General features: G+C 44.4%; 2 protein-coding genes across 2 annotated transcripts; one reads left to right on the forward strand and one right to left on the reverse strand.

Moving 5' to 3' along the window:
• The first annotated feature begins 326 nt into the window (after positions 1-326).
• Positions 327-1,295, forward strand: LOC104852692 (olfactory receptor 11L1). The gene has a single exon (XM_010610457.1). It carries the CDS (start codon positions 327-329, stop codon positions 1,293-1,295), a length of 969 nt encoding a protein of 322 aa, XP_010608759.1.
• Positions 1,296-14,469: 13,174 nt separating this feature from the next.
• On the reverse strand, positions 14,470-15,405 carry LOC104852693 (olfactory receptor 2G3). Its single transcript, XM_010610458.1, has one exon. The coding sequence runs from the start codon at positions 15,403-15,405 to the stop codon at positions 14,470-14,472; it is 936 nt and encodes a 311-aa protein (XP_010608760.1).
• Between the last annotated feature and the right edge of the window lie 2,818 nt (positions 15,406-18,223).

Genomic DNA, 18,223 nt, shown 5'->3' on the forward strand with positions numbered 1-18,223 from the left:
AAACATGCTAGGCAAGTTGCTCTACCACTGAGCCACATCTCCAGTCCTTGCCTGTGTCTTTGGGTTGGAGACTTCAATGTCTAAAAGAACCCCAAGAAATGGAACCGATTGTCCCTTCCCAAGTCCTAACATTCACTTTCAGCTTGCCATTTCAAAATGTGGTCATGTCAAAGAAAGACGGAGTTATGCCTTTATCCATCTAACAACCTGCACATATAAGCCTAGATGATTTGAAAAAAACCTTTGAGTCCCACACCTCAGTAATTATAAATGTTTTATGCCTTGCATGTGTGCTTCTCAAAAGCATTTCCTGCCCTGTACAGGCCATGGGAACCCAGAATGCAACCTCCATCACTGAGTTCCAGCTCTTGGGGTTCCGGAGCCTCCTGGAATGGCAAGCCCTCCTCTTTGCTGTCTTCCTGAGCATCTACCTCCTCACCATCACTGGGAACATGGTCATCATCGCCATGGTGAGCCAGGACCTGCGCCTGCAAGCACCCATGTTCATATTCCTCAAGCACCTGTCCCTCCTGGAGATCCTGTACACCTCCACCATCGTGCCACGGCTCCTGGCCAACCTCGCCTCCTGGGGCCACGCCATCTCCTTCTCCGCCTGCATGGTGCAGCTCTACTTCTTTGTGTTCTTCGGGGCCACAGAGTGCTTCCTGCTGGCTGCGATGGCCTATGACCGCTACCTGGCCATCTGCAGCCCGCTGCGCTACTCCTCCCTCATGAGTGCAGATGCCTGCACCCGGCTGGCGGCTCTCTGCTGGCTCGCAGGCATGGGCACTGGCTTCCTGCCTTCCCTCACAATCTGCACGCTGGACTTCTGTGGGCCCAACCAGATCGACCACTTCTTCTGCGACCTGCCCCCGCTGATGCAGCTCTCCTGCTCCAGCGTCTACTCCACAGAGCTGCTCATCTTCGTGCTCTCTGTCGCAGTGCTGTGCGTTTGCTTCTTCCTGATGCTCGCGTCCTACATCTCCATCGTGACCTCCATCCTGAGGGTCCCGTCAGCGGCGGGCCGCACCAAGGCCTTCTCTACCTGTGGCTCCCACCTGGCGGTTGTCACCATCTACTACGGGACCATGATCTCCGTGTATGTGCGTCCTGACGTGCACCTGTCCCCTGAAGCCAACAAGGTCATCTCCGTCTTCTACACCGTTGTCACTCCGCTGCTGAACCCTGTTATCTACAGCTTGAGGAACAGAGACTTCAAACGGGCTGTGAGAACAGCAATGCGAAGGCAGTGCAGCAGCCACAGGGTGAGGGTGAAGGGAGGGGTCCTCATCTGACTGCAGTCTTCAGAGGCACACCGCAGGGCCGGGCCGTGAGTGAGGCCTTCACCTGCTGTCACTGTCGGTGCTGCGTGGAACTTTGCAAGCCACAAGGAGACCATCTCCTGGGGGTCGCTTGCTATCAGCCGATCAGGGGACAAATTATGCTCTTTGGGGCAAGTTTGTCCCTAGACACTTCCACTTTTCTTTTGAAGGGAATTTCATTGCACATTTCTAGTGCATGGTGACCATGCACACATTACCCTCAGATTCTACAGCAAAAATCCTTTCTTCAGTTTTATAGCTATTATACCTCTATTTATAGAAATTCTGCATTTTTATGTACTCTGAGGAGACTGAGGTTCTTGTCAACCTAGAACCAGGAGGATTACATCGGTGTTGATTAAATAGTTCTAGAAAACAATGAATGAAAAAAGGAAAAAAATGGGTATTTGAAATGGATGTTGACCTGGATAATCTCCTAGTCATAATTTAAAAAACAGGATGGTTAAAGTGTTAGCATCTATGTGTAACACGTTAGACAATTGTTGCTTTTCAAAATGAAATTCTAAGAAACAGTGAGAGAAAAGATGAAAAGGGAGAAATGAAGAAAGAAAAGAAGAAGGAAGATGTTGGGTAGGAAGGAAGGATGGAAAGGGAGAGAAAAAAAAAAGAAAAAGAAAACCCGAGTACTCTGGGGATGGACGCATAGGACAGTGCTTACATCCCTTTCCCATTTTCTTCAGTCAGCGACACTGTAGGAGAACTCTGGTAGCCCTGCCCGTGACCCAGCCACTCACTGCACATGTAGCCCTCTTTTCCCGAGATACACCATATAGAAAGGGCCAAGGAAGTCATGGGCCGAGGGGGTGGCAGGTCTAGCACGGAGGAGGAATGCAGGATGAACGACAAAGGGTGATGGATGTGCTTCTTCCCGTGATGCAGCAGGTATGAGCGGATCGTGGCCCGGGAGACCAAAGTGCTGAATCAACACGGAGGTTAGCACGGCTCTGCGCGTGGTGATTTCTCTGAGCTGGAGGGCGAGGAGAGCAGGTGTGGGAGGTGTAGGTCCGGCAGGTGCAGGCACGAGTGACAGGAGGAGGAGACTGAGGAAGTGGGAATGGATTTCAGTGCAGAGTCTGGAGAGAGTCACCTTTGGGACAAGGGTCATGTCAAGCCCTGTAGGTTTTGGGTTTGGTGCTAGGAGAAATGACTGATTTTTAAGGGACACTGGATCATGATACACTCTGCATTTACAACCTCATGGCTGCTTGGAGAAAAGAGCCAGGGTAGTTGGGGTCACTGCAGCAGCACAGATGGGAGTGGGGATCAAGAGATTTGGGTTTGGTAATGGAACCCATCAGAGGAAGAGCTTCAGGGAGAACGCAAACTCGAAGTCAAGAGAAGAAAAGGCAGAACATAGGGGACCTTTAACCTATAAACTTCAACCGAAGGAAGAGCAAGCCCCAAATGGGAGAGGGGCACTGACCGTGACAGGGCGACATTTGTGAGGTGTCACCTGCCTTGGTGGAACAGCGCTGTGGAATGTCCCACAATGTGTCTGATACAGTGTGACAACCTAATCCCCAGTTCCTTTTCAAATGATCCCCATGCCATTGTGTTCAGTGTTATGTGAGCCAATATTACATAGTTTTTCTTATTATATATTTTTATTCCCAGCTGTTAGGAGACTGTCTCATCTTTTTAAATAAATCGTCTCAGAAATTTGAGTCCTTACACACACACTTACCATCAGCAGAACGAGCAGATGTGTCCTGTCCTGTGCCATCGCAGTTGGTGTGTTCTGCAAGTCATGTTTGTGTCTGAGCTCGGTGAGCACAGGAATAACAGCTCACGCCGGTGACTCCTGCTGACCCCGCCATGCCTTGTGTCGTCCTGTGACTATGAATGTTCCCTTCAAGACGAATTTCCCCTGTACCTGTCCTTTGAGAAAAGCACGCAGACCCGGCACTCTTTGCAAGGCGGAAAATGAAAAACCCGACATGAGCAAGGGCAAGCAGTGCAGGAGGGAGGTGGAGCAGCCTGGCCAAGGGCGACCCTTCATTCAATCCTCATGTCCAGCCAGCTCGGGCTCCTGGGGCTGAGATGGGCGGACTCGGGGCACTCAGTGGATGCTTAAAAGGAGGCACATTTCTGACAGCAGGCGGGTCCGACGGCCCCTGCACAGTCCCCTCACTGGGCAGGGCCCAATCCTCCCGAGCGCCTCCTGTGAGCAGAACCAGACGGATCTCAGCGGCCGCTGTGGGCTCTAGACCTGGTCAGAAGAGAGGCCGCGGACCGGAAGCGGTTGTCTCCATGCTGGCTTCCGCCTCCTCTCTCCGCCTTCCGGTGGTGCTGTGAGGTGAGCCCCTCTCCTCTGCCAGCCCCTTTCCACCCAGCCCCTGGCCTTCCAGGACAGAAACTTCTAGAAGTGAGCCAAAGCAAACCTCTCTTTAGTTGCTGGTGTCCTTTCCTCTCAGGGAAGAGGTGACTGAGACACCCCCGCTTCTAAATCCAGGGAGCATGGCGTGGCCTTACTTTAATCAATGCCACCCTTAATAAACAACAGTTTTAAAACAGGTAAAAGTGATGCAGTCCCTGTGATAGTTTTCCTCTTCCGTTACCTAGTTATCATGCATAATATGCTTTTCCTGAGCTTTTATGTGGAATACACACAACCTAAAACTTACTGTCTCCGCTGTCTTTACATACAACTTCCATGGTGTCAGGCACACTCACAAGTCATGTGATCAGCGTGGACCCCGTACACGTCACAGCTCTGTTGCCTTGAACTTGAAATTCCTCACTCATGAAGCAGTGAGCTGTGGTTTTCCTTTCCCCTGTGCTTAGGAACCATTCTGTTTTCTTTCCCTGTGAATTTTACTGATTTCAGTACCTTTATAAGTGGGATCACACAGTAATTGCTCTTCTGTGGTGACTTATTTCTCAAAGTATTATGAATCCAAGTCCATGCATGATGTGACATGCGCCAGATTTCACTTATTTTTAAACCAAGTAAACTTTTTGTGAGACACAACTATTTATTTTTCTTGGGACATATGTGTAGTATCTAGTGATTGCACTCCTTGTGAGGAGTTGCTACATGGACATACCACATCCTAAGCCTTTTCTTCATCTTCAGCATCAGAGACCCCTGCAGTGAGGTCCCAGTCCCCATCTGCCCAGTGTCAATGTGGGCCTGAGAAAAAGAATACACTAGGAGACAGAACTAGGAAAGAGAAGGTGCGGGCCAGGACAACCAACACCAGTACAACTAGCAAAGACCCTGGCCAGTCCTAGGCACTGACTTTTATTGGCAATCAGTTTGGGTAAAGGTTATGTGTAGTTTCTATGGAAATTAATGTAAACAAGGCTCATAGAGGACAAGATAAAGCATTCTCAAATTAGGGACAAAATAGACAAAATATATGATCATAATTAGAACACTGTCCTTCAGTCTGAAGGATTTAGCTGTGGAAATGGAATTTGGGTGCAAGTTACTCAGATGCCAGCAGTAGGCTTTTGCCAGGCTCAATTCTGTAAACACCCAGTTGTGGGGTTCGCTCTTCTTAGCCTGCTTTGGGCATAATCAATCTTGCAGTCCTCTACATTCAGGGCATCTACATGAGGCACTTGACGCACTCACATGTGTAATGAGTGCTGGGCTTTTCTTCTTCCGCGTCCTCTCAGGAGCATCTCCAGGTGTGCTGTGCTGCCTTCTCTTGGTTTGAAAGAGAACTGGTGATGTTGAGGCAAATCTCCTGTCATTGTCGGTGCTTAAAGCACTTAAAGATTCAGTGTGGTAGAAAGCTTTATACTGTGTAAATCCACTGCCCTCAAGTGTGTTCAGTTTTAGAAGGATTTGTAAGCATTTTCAGCAAACCATTACCTCTTCCTCACCGACATAGACTAGACACTCATGTAATTCAGGAGTATTCTACAGAATTCTCCAGTAAATACCCTAGCGTGGTTCACTGAAATCTTACCAGGCACCTGTCTGTAAGTGGCTTCTACAGAAGTTATTAGAGGACAGAGGAAGACTACCTAAAATTTACAAAGAACTCAAAACAAATTAGACTCCCCAAAATAAAAGGCCCAATCAAAAATGGGCAACTGACATGAATAGACACTTCTCCAAACAAGAAATATAAATGGACAATAAATAAATGAAAAAGCATTCAACATCTTTGGCATTAGAGTGAAAATTTAAAAAAAAAAAGCATTATGATTCCATCTTACTCCAAAAATGGCTAAAATGAAAAAAAAATAGCAATAAGAAATGCTGTAAAACTTCAGGGAAAAAAATCCATGCACATTGTTGGCCAGATTCTAAATTGGTCCAACAACTTTGGAAATGAGTATAGGGATCCTTCAAATAACTAAAATGAGAAATTCTATTCAACCTAGCTGCTCCCCTTCTTGGTATCTTCTCAAAAGAGTTAAAGATATTATGGTACAGAGATACATGCAAATTTGTTTTCATAGCAGAAAGGCTAAATCTTAGAAGAGGCTTATGTGTCATTAATGAATGGATAGGGAAAATGTGGTGGGAGCACTACTGCGCCTTGAAGTGGGATAAGTCCAAGTCATCTGCAGGAAAATGGATGCACCGTGAGACCATAATGTTAGATGAAATAAATCAGACACAGGAGCTTAAATACTGCATAATTTCTTCTCTTAACCAAACTACATATAATTCAAAAAATGAAATAGAAGAGACAATAGGAAACAGGCAAATACATGTTTTGCAAATGGGAAGGGGATCTAAAGTTGGAGGGGAAGAGGAGGAAAGGAAGAGAATTGAGCGGTTCTGTGGAGAGCACCTGCTGCCGAGGTGAGGGAATATTGGGACTGTAAATCTCTTGTCATCACCTCTGGACATGCTCATCTGAGCTTTTCCACATGCACAGTGCTTATTATTTTTTCTGTATTTCTGCATCATTTACTGAGACCTACATGAATATCCAATACTTTAACTCCTCTGTGAACATGGGAAGATATTTAACCTAGCTTCATTTTTGTTTGTAATGATTTCATTATATGAAGCTTTTTAATTTTATATACTCAAATTTTCAGATTTTATCCGTTAGAGTTTTGGGGATTCCATCCTGTTGGTTAAGAAACAATTCTGATTCAGATTACACAATAAGGACAATGTGGTTCATTTTCTCTGGATAGAGTATTTAAGAAAAATTACCTGGTGCCTATCTCACTGCAGTTTTCACTACTTCATTCAAAAGAGACCATGGATGGCATGATTCCAAACTTTGTCAAAATTTTTATATTTTTTATAATGTTTAATATGTGTAATTATTTTTGTCATAGTTTTAACGTGTTGTGGCCAGGACCCTGGAGACTCCCTCAAGCACAGGCAGGACGTGACAGGAATGGAGACAGGGATCTGAGTGCATCCAAGGATAGCACTGAGAAGAGGCCCCTGCCTGTACAGTCATTCCCTGGTACACCCTATACACTCTCCCTACAGAGACAGATGTCAGTTGCCGAGAATAATGAAGACTTGGCAGCAGAGGAATTTTGTGCAAAATAGCTAGAATTTCTGTTAGGGGATCCTTCAGAGATCACAGAAACATTCAGAGCACTGTGGGATATAGCAAGGGCCCAGCTGGAGTAAGAGGCGGTAAATGAAGAGGTACGCATGTCAGGTCTAGAGGACTGGTTAGAGGAAAATGACTGCCTTCGGTCTTAGCAAGTGCATCACACATGGATAAAACATGAAAGGACGTGGGTACCAGATCCCCATGGTCTAAAGGGAAGCCAGTGGAGAGACAGTGTGGCTATCCGCAGGGTTACTTCATCTGCCGAAGTGAGTTCATCTGCTCAGGACCCTAACTCATTTCCCATGCACCTCCAGGTGAAGAGAGAGACAGGACTGAGAGCTCTGAAGGCAGCTTGGCTTGGCTGTAGAGAGGCCCTGTTTGATCCACAGCCTTGTGAATAAATTGTATATGGGTTAAAATCCTTCAGTAACTCTTTGTTATTTAACATTCTCTCTGCCTTGTTTCTCTTTAGGGAGAAAACTTGTAAATATTTATGTTATCCTGGGCCCTCCTCCTTGGTCATTGGGGGTTGATCAGATGAAAGCATAGAACCAGCCAGCAGCAGTAGGACACAGTGGCTTTATATGGCAAAGCTTGGAGCTGGGCCACCGAGCAGAGGGGGAGGTGCCCAGGTCCTGGTGGGAGGCTGGCGAAGGTGCCTGTGTCTGCGATGCCCTGAGGATGCTGAGGCCCAGGCTCAGAGCGATAGGCAGGGCAGGGGTGATTTGTGACTCCTGCTGCCACACACTTGGTCTTATCTATGTCTAGCAGACATTGTTGACGGTTTTTTGCAGTTAAAAAAAGAAGGCTCTAAATAGTTCCAAATCTGCTCAGTAGGAGTAAACATAAAATAGTTGGAGTGTAAAAAATGGACTGGTCTTGAGCAGCTTTAGGGCTGCAGGTCCCAGACTGAAGCAGTGGGGAACGCAGGGTGCTCCTGACTCCCCTCCCTGCTCTCTGTCCTCCAGGCTGCCCCTTGAGCTCACTCTCACTAGGGGATGAGCTTCCTTCCTCTCTTGGATCAGGAGCCGCCCCCCAGGAGCCAAGCTGGCTTCTGCCTCAGCTCCCCCCGCCCCCCAGAGGGCTGAAGGCCGCGTTCCCGGGCCCATTCACAGCATACTTCTGGTTACATCTTCCTACAGCCACTAAACACCTTGTGTCCAGCTCTTCAGATTTGATTTTCTCCACATCGGGATTCAAGAAGATTTTTCCTGGGAAGAATGAAGGATTTGAAGTGACTCAGTATTCTGTATTTTCACATCTAGGAGAAAATTGACTTCTTTACAACTGTAAGAAAGCTTTTTTAGAAGGTCCCCTTTCCGCATAGTAAAGGTGAGGAGGTTAAAAGGAGGGAGTGAGCAGAGGGACTTCACTAACAGCTTTGATCGGTGTGGAGAGGATGAGAGTGTTTCACAGCAAGGAAAGGCACCGAAGAAGAGGGAGCCACAAGAGAAGACAGCTTTGTTCACTCCACAGCCCTGCAGGCCGAGGTCCCCTCCTCCTCGGTGTCGGAGAATGATAGCCTCTAGTTCATAAAGTGGCAGTCAGGCATCCAGACATCACAGGGAACCTCCAACTTTACTCTGCAAAACCATGGCTAAAACTGAAAAACTGAAGTGCTTTAGTGTCTGTTGATGGCCAGGGAAAAATGGGAGAAAGACAGGCAAATCTGCATGTGCTTAAGATTTGCCACATGGGAGCCAGTGTGTCTGGTGAAAACGCTGCACAAATGGAGCTGCGTGTCACGGTCACGTGACGTCTCGCAGTCCCTCTTGCTGCACGAGGTGCACCGCGCATGCTGTGAAGTGCGTTTAATCCGACACAGGTAACACCGGTTCATTGCACATAATCGCAGCGTCGATTTCTGTCACGGCATCACGATTAGGTCTTGTTTAATGTTGAGCTAGACACCTTCCTATCTCGGGGTCAGAACACCGGCCCCCAGGCCCAAAGGAGGAGATTTGTTTTGTTCGCTTTCAGTCCACCTGCTGGCTCCCAAGTAGGAAGGTCAGGTGGAAAGCGGGTGGGGGAGAGGAACTCTGCTCACAGCCCGAACCAGAAAGCAGAGCGAGCAGGGAGGAACCTGGGAGGGAGACGCACTTCAGGGTCGCAGGTGACCCCAGGACCCTTAGGCAGCACCCCCCGTGATCAATTCCCCTTCCACACAGAGTTCTTTTCATGGGGTACACAAGATTTTTAAGAGAGACAGAGTTGCTTGATGATTTAGGTTCCTGAACTACACAGGAACTGCAGAAAAGAGGGATGGTGGTCAGTGCCTTGCTTGACTTTTAACAGTCCGTTTGTAAGAATCCGTGGCTTCAAAAAATAAGAACGCATTGGAGGGCTTGAAACAAAGGCTTGAATGAGCACAAAAGCAAGGAGTTTAACAGCAGCCTGTGGTTTCAGATAACTTGGAACTTTGGTCTCATTGCTACCAAAACAGTTTTCTTTGCACCTTAAAGAAAGTACTGAAGGAAAATGACACCCTTTCCACATAAAGGAGGATTTTATGTAAAATATATTTACTTTTTACAAATTAATAGAAGTGTAGATCATCTATTCACAAGTAGTAGGATCATCCCCCAAAAATTCATTTTCACTCTGTGAATAATGTATAGATTCATATTGATTCTGTATTTCTATTAACTATATATTAAACACTGCAGTGCTGGGACTTTAGAATAAAGAGTGACGCATGCTTTTTAAAGTCAGTGGACGCTGTGGGGGGATGAGACTGAGTTGGAACTGGCCTCACTCTCCTTCTCCCCACAGTGAGCTCTGTGGGAGGAGTGGAGACAGCAGGGCCCCATGCTGCACACCCTCGGCCACCAGTCTCTTGGGCTCTCGCTTAGCTGGCGGGACCGCAGAATAGGGCAGGAACTGAGGGGCAGCTCTGTGGACTGTTGTGTAGATACCGTGGCTTTTACTCCCTCTCCACACCCCACGTCTAAGAAATAAAGTGATGCTTCATTTCCTCATCACTGTGATGAACTAGAAGCTAATGTAGAATTTTTTCTTTCTAAATGAGGTTTTCCCTCATACATAAATTAGTTGGAAATTAATGTATTAAAATTGACTCCTGTGCACCAAATTATATTACTTAACTTGCTAATTAGATCATTTAATTGTTATATAAACAGTTAAATGGTAAATGGATAGAGAAAATGTGAGAAATGCGTAGGTACATACTGTACACACATGTACACACACATGTATGTTGTGTGTGTTTGCAATGTGTGACACAATTCAGCTTTTAAAAAAGTGAATTCTGCTACTTGTAATAAGCAGTAAGAACCTATAGAACATTATGCCACCTAAACTCATCCAAAATGAAAAATCAGCACCGTGTGATTTCATTTGTGAACAGCTAAATATGTACAAGTGAAGAGTAGATGCTGGTTTCCAGCGGCTGGGTGGGTAGACACCATTTAGTGTCAGGAAGACAGGATCCAAAACTGGAGGTCTGCATGAGTAATCGTGCATTTCAGAAACATCTCTCAGAAGACCTTAGATGTCCTTGCCGTGCATGCAAAGTAATGGTATGTGAAGTGGTCGATATTGTAGTAAGATTGGTCGAATCATTTTGCAATATGTTTATAAATCAAGATATCCTATCACATATAGTAAATCTATACAATTTTTATTAATGAAGCAAAACCTTGTATATCTGGGAAATAAAAATTATAAACTAATTTATTTATGATAAAAGAACAGATGTAAAACTTTTTCAGTATACAACACTACTATTTGAGACTGAGAATTTGTAATGCAATTCCGATACAGATCAAATTTTGTTGATTCTTAGTATTTAGCCATACAACAGATTTTTACTTGATTAAAAAATCACAACAAAGAAGTGACTATTAGTCTTACACACACACACACACACACACACACACACACACATCCCTGCACAAGTCTCACATCTGCCCACTTTCTAACAGGGATAAACTTGTGGGTCATTACTTTATATAATTTATATAATGTGTTTGTATTAAATTAACATATAACTGAACAGCGCATCTCAACTAGTCATGCTAACTCTGTTTAAAGATCCAGCTGTGCATTTAAACCTCTAAAAGCTTTTCTTCAGTTGTGTGTGTATGTGCTTGTGTGTGTATGCAGGAGTGTTGAGACAAAGTTAAGAAGCATTTTTCCTACTGGATCTTACAAGGATTCATAGTAAAGCCACACTATCATTACTGAGTGGAAAGTTTCTCATACTTAACCTTTAGAGCGTTTAACTTAGTTCCAAACCACACTCACAGTTTGCTGCCTTTTTCTGCTCTTGCCTATGTTTTCCAGTAACAGATTTGTTTAAAAGATTGTTTGAACTTTTAGATCCACATTTTACCAACAACCAAGTCAATTTTTTCCATATATTGTAAACAAACTCTACTTGGAAAGAATCTCTCAATTTCAAATTTAAGGAAACCATAGCTTTTCCTAAAATTGTACAAAACAGGCAAAATTTAGATGAATGCAAAGTAAAACAAAAAGTAACAACAGGAGGCTCTTCTGCTAACCATGCTCATTAGAGATTTACTTTTACTCCATCTTTTAACATGGCAGAGCACGTGTATCGCGTACTTGTCACTGCTTTACCTCCCTCCTGGAAAGAGCGGACAGTCACCTTCAGATTGCTGTCCCCAACCTGCGCAGTCACTAGTGGAACAGGAATGCCTGTGCAGTTGACCTCTAATTTATTTAACTTGCTGAATGTTTGTGTTATATAATGTTTAAATGCACATCTCATGTCCACTAGTCCAGCTGACTTTCTAAAGATCCGCTGTCTTGTTTAGCCCTCTACGCATTGTCTTCAAGTGTGAAACAGAGAGAGTGTTGAGTAGTAATTAAGAAACTTCTTTTCTGCTTGTTAGAATTCCTAGGAATAGTGCACTGTCATCACTTGAACAGAAACTCTCTCATAACTAATCTTTGGGGAGATGGACATCAGACTACACCATCCTCCATAATTGTAATTTATTGTCTTCTTCTATTCTTGCCTATGTTTTCCAATAACAGATTTCCTTGGAAAATTCTTTTAATTTTTGTGTCCACATCACGTCGATAGCCAATCCAAAATCTATTTTTGAGGTGGGTGTAATATATGGACTAACCAAAAACAAGAATGAGTTAATTAGATAGCTGCAGGATCAGGTGTAAAACTTAGTAAAATTCAGGTGGTCTCTCAAAGGCTTTAACAGAGACTGTGACCCAAGAAATTAAATGGATATATTGTGTTTGCTACGAGAGGCCAGAAAAGTAACAAGCAAGGGAATCATTACAGAATAAATGAATGTATGTTCCCAGGCATTCTTCATTTAGAAATGGCTAACACTGAGCATAAAATTAAACTTAAGCAGAGGAGGGCCTATAAGTATTCTCTGCAAAACACAATCTTCTAGCTGAGGTTAGTGTTAATTTTTACTAAAACGAGTCTACAAATTTAGAAATCTATTATCTGGTGCTATTTAAAAATCTTTTCACCTAGCACCTTGTTATTTTCAACAGAAACAAACACAATCCTTTTGTTGCATACATAATAAATGTAGATGTATGCAATCCCTACTGCAATCTTGTAAAATACTACTGTATTTACTTTATATATTTCTTCTCACTATGTCATATGACAAAGACTCATTAAAACCACAAAGTGATCAAGTGATTTAAGAATAATCTAGCCATCAAATTCACATTGAAAAAACTAGGTCCTAATTTTTAGAAAATTGGGTTTGACTAAGGATTTGAGTCTGGCCTTCTGATTCTAATCCAGTGTTGTTTTATTTTTCCCCAAGAAGAAAACATTTTGTCAGGGTCATCCACTAGCCAAAACAATGACTATGAGATCAAGATAAGATGGCAATGTATAATTATATTTGTAAGATGGAGATGCTTTGATCACCTTAGTGGTAATGTAGATTTAAACAAAAGCTACTCATAGATAGCAGCTGGAAATGAAAACAAACAATTCAGAAAACACAACACCACTGGCGTGACTGTTGGGACAGTTGTGCTGGAGACGTGGATATATGATTTAGGTGACCATAGTCTCACTCCTAATTAATATTTGCTACTTTTTAAATTTTATTACATTGCATATAAAACTATAATGAAATTTAAGACTCAGGAAGAAAGCAAAATTCCTAGGTGCAGATGCTTTTAGCATCAAAGGTCTTCACAAAAAAATGCAAGGGAATAAAAATGATGCAAAACTTCAGTTTTTATTTTATTTTATTTTCGGTAGAAGTGTCTGTCAGGACTCACCAAAGGATTTTGTTTTTTGTAAGAGCACAAATGATTCCTTCATTAGAAAGAGAACCCACTACTCCTTTGGCAGTTACTTGAAGAGGAGAAATTCTAAGAGGAGCTATAATTGCAATTTAAATGTGCACAAGACATCATAACTACTACAGCCAAGTAGCACCATGGATGATGTTCAGGGTGAGGAAGGAGCAGCGGACAGAGCTCCCTCACTATCCCTCACTTTGTTCGCTCTTGGAGAGGGATCAGTCACTTCCCACCATGGGGATAAGATACCTGACCACACAGCCTGAAGAAGATGTGCACTTGGCTCAGAGTCAGAGGCTCAGTCCATGACTGGCTTGCTCCGTGGCAGAAACAACATCGAAAGGGCATGGAGACAAGCTGCCCCACTTGAGGCAGGTAGGACACAAAGAGAAGGGAGGACTGGGTGACCAGAAAACACCCTCCCAGGTCACACCCCGGTGGCTACCTCTGCCACCCAGGACCGCCTGCTAAGAGCACACTGAGCTTTGAATTTGTGCGTGGGTCAATCCAATGATGCAGTATGGAGCTTCACAATCCAATCATCTTCCAAAAGCCCCACCTCTGAACTCCCGAGGCGGGGAGGGGAGGGGGGTTTAGATCTAAGCAACGACAGAGGGCTGCATTGAAATACACTGCCCGGATAAGGAATTCCTCAAGAGAAAAATTAATTCGGAAAACCTAACTGAAACATTATTGATTGAGGAAAAGAGATAGGAAATTCTGAACAATGAAGAAATAGCAAATCAAGAATTAATCATATATGTAGAAAAAATACGAGAACAGCAGATTAATGATATTTAGAATGACAAATTCAGAAATAAAATGAGAACGATTTAAAACTTTTTAGCCTGAGGCCCTAAGAAAATAATGTCCACAGAACTGAAATAGGGAGGGTAAATCAGTCTGATACTGGGGAAAAGGAATAAGTAGATTTAAAAATCTTGTAGATACGGTATATCCAGGAAAATAAGGGGAAGAGAAAGTCAGAAATTCAAGCCAAGAGCCTTCGTATGAGGGTGATGAGAGAGAGCTTAGAATACTATAGTAAGTAAAGCTTAGGGAAAGCATACATGTTCACAGATACAGTGGGTAGAAGAACTCTTTAAACCGCAGTTTTCATGGTCCCATCTGAAAAAACATCAGTGCGGGAGTGTTTCTGTTGGAGGAGCATAACAGATCGCCGCTGTGAAGGATTAGAGAGAAGAGCGGGAAAGCTAAAGCAGTGTGGGAGATGCCTGGGGTTCCCCAGGCCCACAGCGAAATAGCAAAGGAAGGAAAGGAAGGTGGAGTGGCCGTGGCTTCAGTAGCCAGACATGGAGCTTCTGAGGGGCCGGGTGTGTGCTTCAGTAGGATCTGTGCTTTCGCCGACAATACAGTTTCTGCAGAGCAACCTTCATGTCTTTGTTCCTCAGACAGTAGATAACAGGATTCAAGGTAGGGGTGAGGATGGAATAAAAAATAGACGCCAGGCGGCCTTGGGTTGGGGAATACTGAGAGGCAGGCCTCAGGTACATGAAACTTCCAGTTCCATAAAACAAAATGACTGTGGTCAGATGCGAGGAGCAGGTGGAGAACGCTTTCCACCGTCCATCCCCAGAGGGGATGCGCACGATCGCAGAGGTGATGCCCACATAGGAGAGGACCGTGAGGGCAAAGGAGCTCATGACGACGCAGCTGCTCACAGCGAAGCCCACCTCCTCGTTGAGGCGGTAGTCAGCGCAGGCTAGGCGCATAACAGGGGGGATGTCGCAGAAGAAGTGTTCCACGACGTTGGGTCCACAGAAGGGCAGGGAGAAGGTGTTCGAGGTGTGGAAGGCGGAGTAGATGGCCCCACTCACCCAGGCCATGGCAACCAGTTCCGAGGAAAGCCTCTCACTCATGGTGGACCCGTAGAGCAGGGGCTTGAGGATGGCCAAGCACCGGTCGTACGCCATGGCCGTGAGCAGAAAGCACTCAGTGGAAGACAGGGTGATGAACACGTAAAGCTGAGCCACACACTCCAGATAGGAAATGAGCCCAGAGCCTGTGAGGGAGGTGACCAGCGCCTTGGGGATGGTGACCGAGGTGTAGCACATGTCCAGGAAGGAGAGATTCTTCAGGAAGAAGTACATGGGCGAGTGGAGACAGCTTTCTCTAAACACAGCTGTGATGATGGAGATGTTTCCCAGGAGCCCAAATAGGTAGGCAAACAGGAAAAACAAGATGACTACAAATCTCAGTTCCTGGGCATCCGAAAAGCCCCTGAGAATGAACTGAGTCACTCCTGTTTGATTGGACATTGTTCCTTCACTTTGCAGGTCGGTTCCGATGCAGTGGTCGCATACAGCAGTCCTGGGAACAGAAACAGACCAGCTTGAAGGGTGTCTGTCTGTGGATGTCTGCAGCTGCATGATGATGCCTATCAATAGAAAAGTAAATCCCACGTAGCCCCTTATTTAAATGATTATATTTCAGTGAATGGTGATGATTCTGATAATCAACTTGCACCATATAATCCACGTCAACTGGCCTAATGTTGTTGGATCTGGATTACTATGATGAGGAGGGAGAGGGTGATGGCAGAGGGAGCGGGGGAGAGAACAGAGACAGAAACAGGAAGTAAAGAGGTTTATGAGCAGCAGGAGGAAGAGGAGAAAAGGAAGAAAAAGAAAAGGAAGGGGAGAAACCAGCCAGTTTTCTCCCTTTTACATTTTGGATAACTTGAGGTGAGAACTGGCCTCGTGTATTTACGCTTCTGCATGTTAACACAGTTCGACATTAATTCCATTGATGATGCTCCACAGAACGGTGCTGTGCCTTCACCCATCTCCTCGCTGACACCCTAGCTTCCCATAGGCTTTGTGGCTCCGCCTAACAGTTTTCTCCTCCTGATTACCTTCTCCCCGACTCTTCCTCACTGTGTCAGTTCCTCTGTCCTTTCCCCAAAATACTCTAAGTTCTCTTTATTTTGACTAATCTAAAAGTAGTTCTACTGTAATCTGTCGAAAATCTTTTAAACAAATATGCTTAATGTAAAAAAAACAAAAAAAAAACTTTTTAAGACATGAATGCCAATCCCTATACCTAGGGAATGTAATTTTGCTATTTTTCCTTATTTTTTGCAGGTATGTTCTTTATGAGCAGCAAGAGTGCTTTGTTCTTTATCCACAGAGATTGTCAGGACCCAGTGACTACTGTGCACTCAGTAGACAGCAGACAGATGCTTAAAACTGAAAGCAAGGCTCTGTGAAGATTCCCTTCAGACTTCAGTTCACAAATGGTCCTGTGAGAGACTCCTGGAACTTCCAGTCCAGAATGGCCCACCTCCTGTATATGAACATACATGAATCCTCCAAATTCTTGTCTACATTGTAGTCTGTAACATACTGGTAATTTTCATAAAATGCTACTAAATTTATGGACATCTAGCTGCTGATTTGAGCGCTACCTTTTCTACTTTACTCACAGCTTGACAGGAGACATTTCCCAATGTGCGGCAGGACTAAGGAGCCAAGGCTCCCATTCCTACATTCAATTCTCAAATCCCCCAATTATATTAATGACCAATGTAGAAACCGGAAGAAACAGGTTAACCTCACACTTCCTCCATGACAACAGCAGGGAGGTGGCTGCGAGGGCTCTGGGGATTAGAAAGAGCATGGTGTGCAGGGCTGGGGCTCCAGGAGGCACCTTGGGCTGCTGTCAGGGGCACTGTTAGAGTTTTTCCTACAACAGGTAAATCTGTGCAGGACTTGGAAAGTGGCTAGGTTCACAGAAAGCTCAGCCATTGCTGTGCCTGTTAATGGGAGTAAAATCACCGTGAGCCTTTTCTCACCTGCAGTTCCTGGTGTAGCTTGTTCCAAAGTCCCAAGGTCAGTGGAGGAGGAAGTATGCAGAGCTGTGGGAAGGTGTGAGCACAGTGTTCCTGGTGAAAACCCTGAGTTTCCTGCAGCTCAGAAAATTGAAGAAGCACAGCCGATGCAGTTGTATCATTCTGGGGAAGTAGGAGGAGCTGAGAGAGACCTTGCACAGCCGGCAGTGATTAGCTGTCAGCTGGTCACCATCACTGGTCTTTATCCCAGATAATGCCAGGAGACACAGGTCACCGGTGGCCTAGGTGCCCTCTGAGTGGCTGAGAGCCCTGGTGGAGGACAATGCACGGTGTCTGATGTCTGTGGGCCAGATGTCTCCTCTCTCCCTGCCTCCTCCATATCCCAGCATTTCCTTGTGCCAGGAAGAAATGATTGTGAACACTGAGTTTTGGAGAAGACAAATGTGAAATCTTGATTAGCTTGATTGCATATTTGAAGAGATGGTGAACTTGTTCTTACCAGTTTGGATGTAACAGAATATAGCTGGTCTCATCAAATGGAAATGAATTTCACGATGTTCACTAACATCAATGGTAGAAATTAAAGAACATTTATGAAATTTTACAATTCTGACTTGCAGGAACTTACACCATCTAAACTTTGAAGTTATCACTCCGTTAAGAATGTCTCTGTCCAACAAAAAACCAAAAAAGCAAACAAAAAAAGAATGTCTCTGTTAACACAAATAATTTTTTTTTTTGTACCATGGATTGAACTTGGGTCCTTGCACTTGCAAGGCAGACCACCAAATCACTGAGCTCAATCCCCAGCCAAACACAAATAAATATTAACAATCAAGGGGCCAAGTAAAGTCAGGAAGATATGTAGTAAGTTCATAAGCATTTAAATGTGCCTGGCCAATGCATTTGAAATAAAAGATATGAATATTGACAAACAAAAGAGAAAGTTCATTGTAGGCATTTCTAAGTCTTAAAATCTATATAGTGTGTTATTTACATACTCCGTTTGGAAGTCGGGCTTTCCACTTCTGAGATGCATTAGTCAAAGAAAACAAGCAAGAACTCACAATCCTGCAAACTAGAAAAATGAACATCTATCATTTGTAAATAAAGTTGGGAACAGAACACCCTCCTGACTCTTCAATCTCCTCCTTGTAAGGGAAAATAAAGAGAAATCCTCTCAGTTGAACATACCATTGTATTCTATCAGAATTGTGAAACACATTTTGAAGACATCCAGACAGCTGTAGAAGTAGGAATTATCAGTGATTCCTATTCATGCATAG

The sequence above is a fragment of the Fukomys damarensis genome, unplaced genomic scaffold (assembly GCF_012274545.1).
Source record: "Fukomys damarensis isolate Sample0158 unplaced genomic scaffold, DMR_v1.0_HiC HiC_scaffold_3, whole genome shotgun sequence".
Lineage (NCBI taxonomy): Eukaryota > Metazoa > Chordata > Mammalia > Rodentia > Bathyergidae > Fukomys > Fukomys damarensis.

Coding starts and splice junctions, on each gene's coding strand:
- LOC104852692 (XM_010610457.1), top strand. CDS start 327: ATGGGAACCCAGAATGCAACCTCCATCACTGAGTTCCAGCTCTTGGGG.
- LOC104852693 (XM_010610458.1), bottom strand. CDS start 15,405: ATGTCCAATCAAACAGGAGTGACTCAGTTCATTCTCAGGGGCTTTTCG.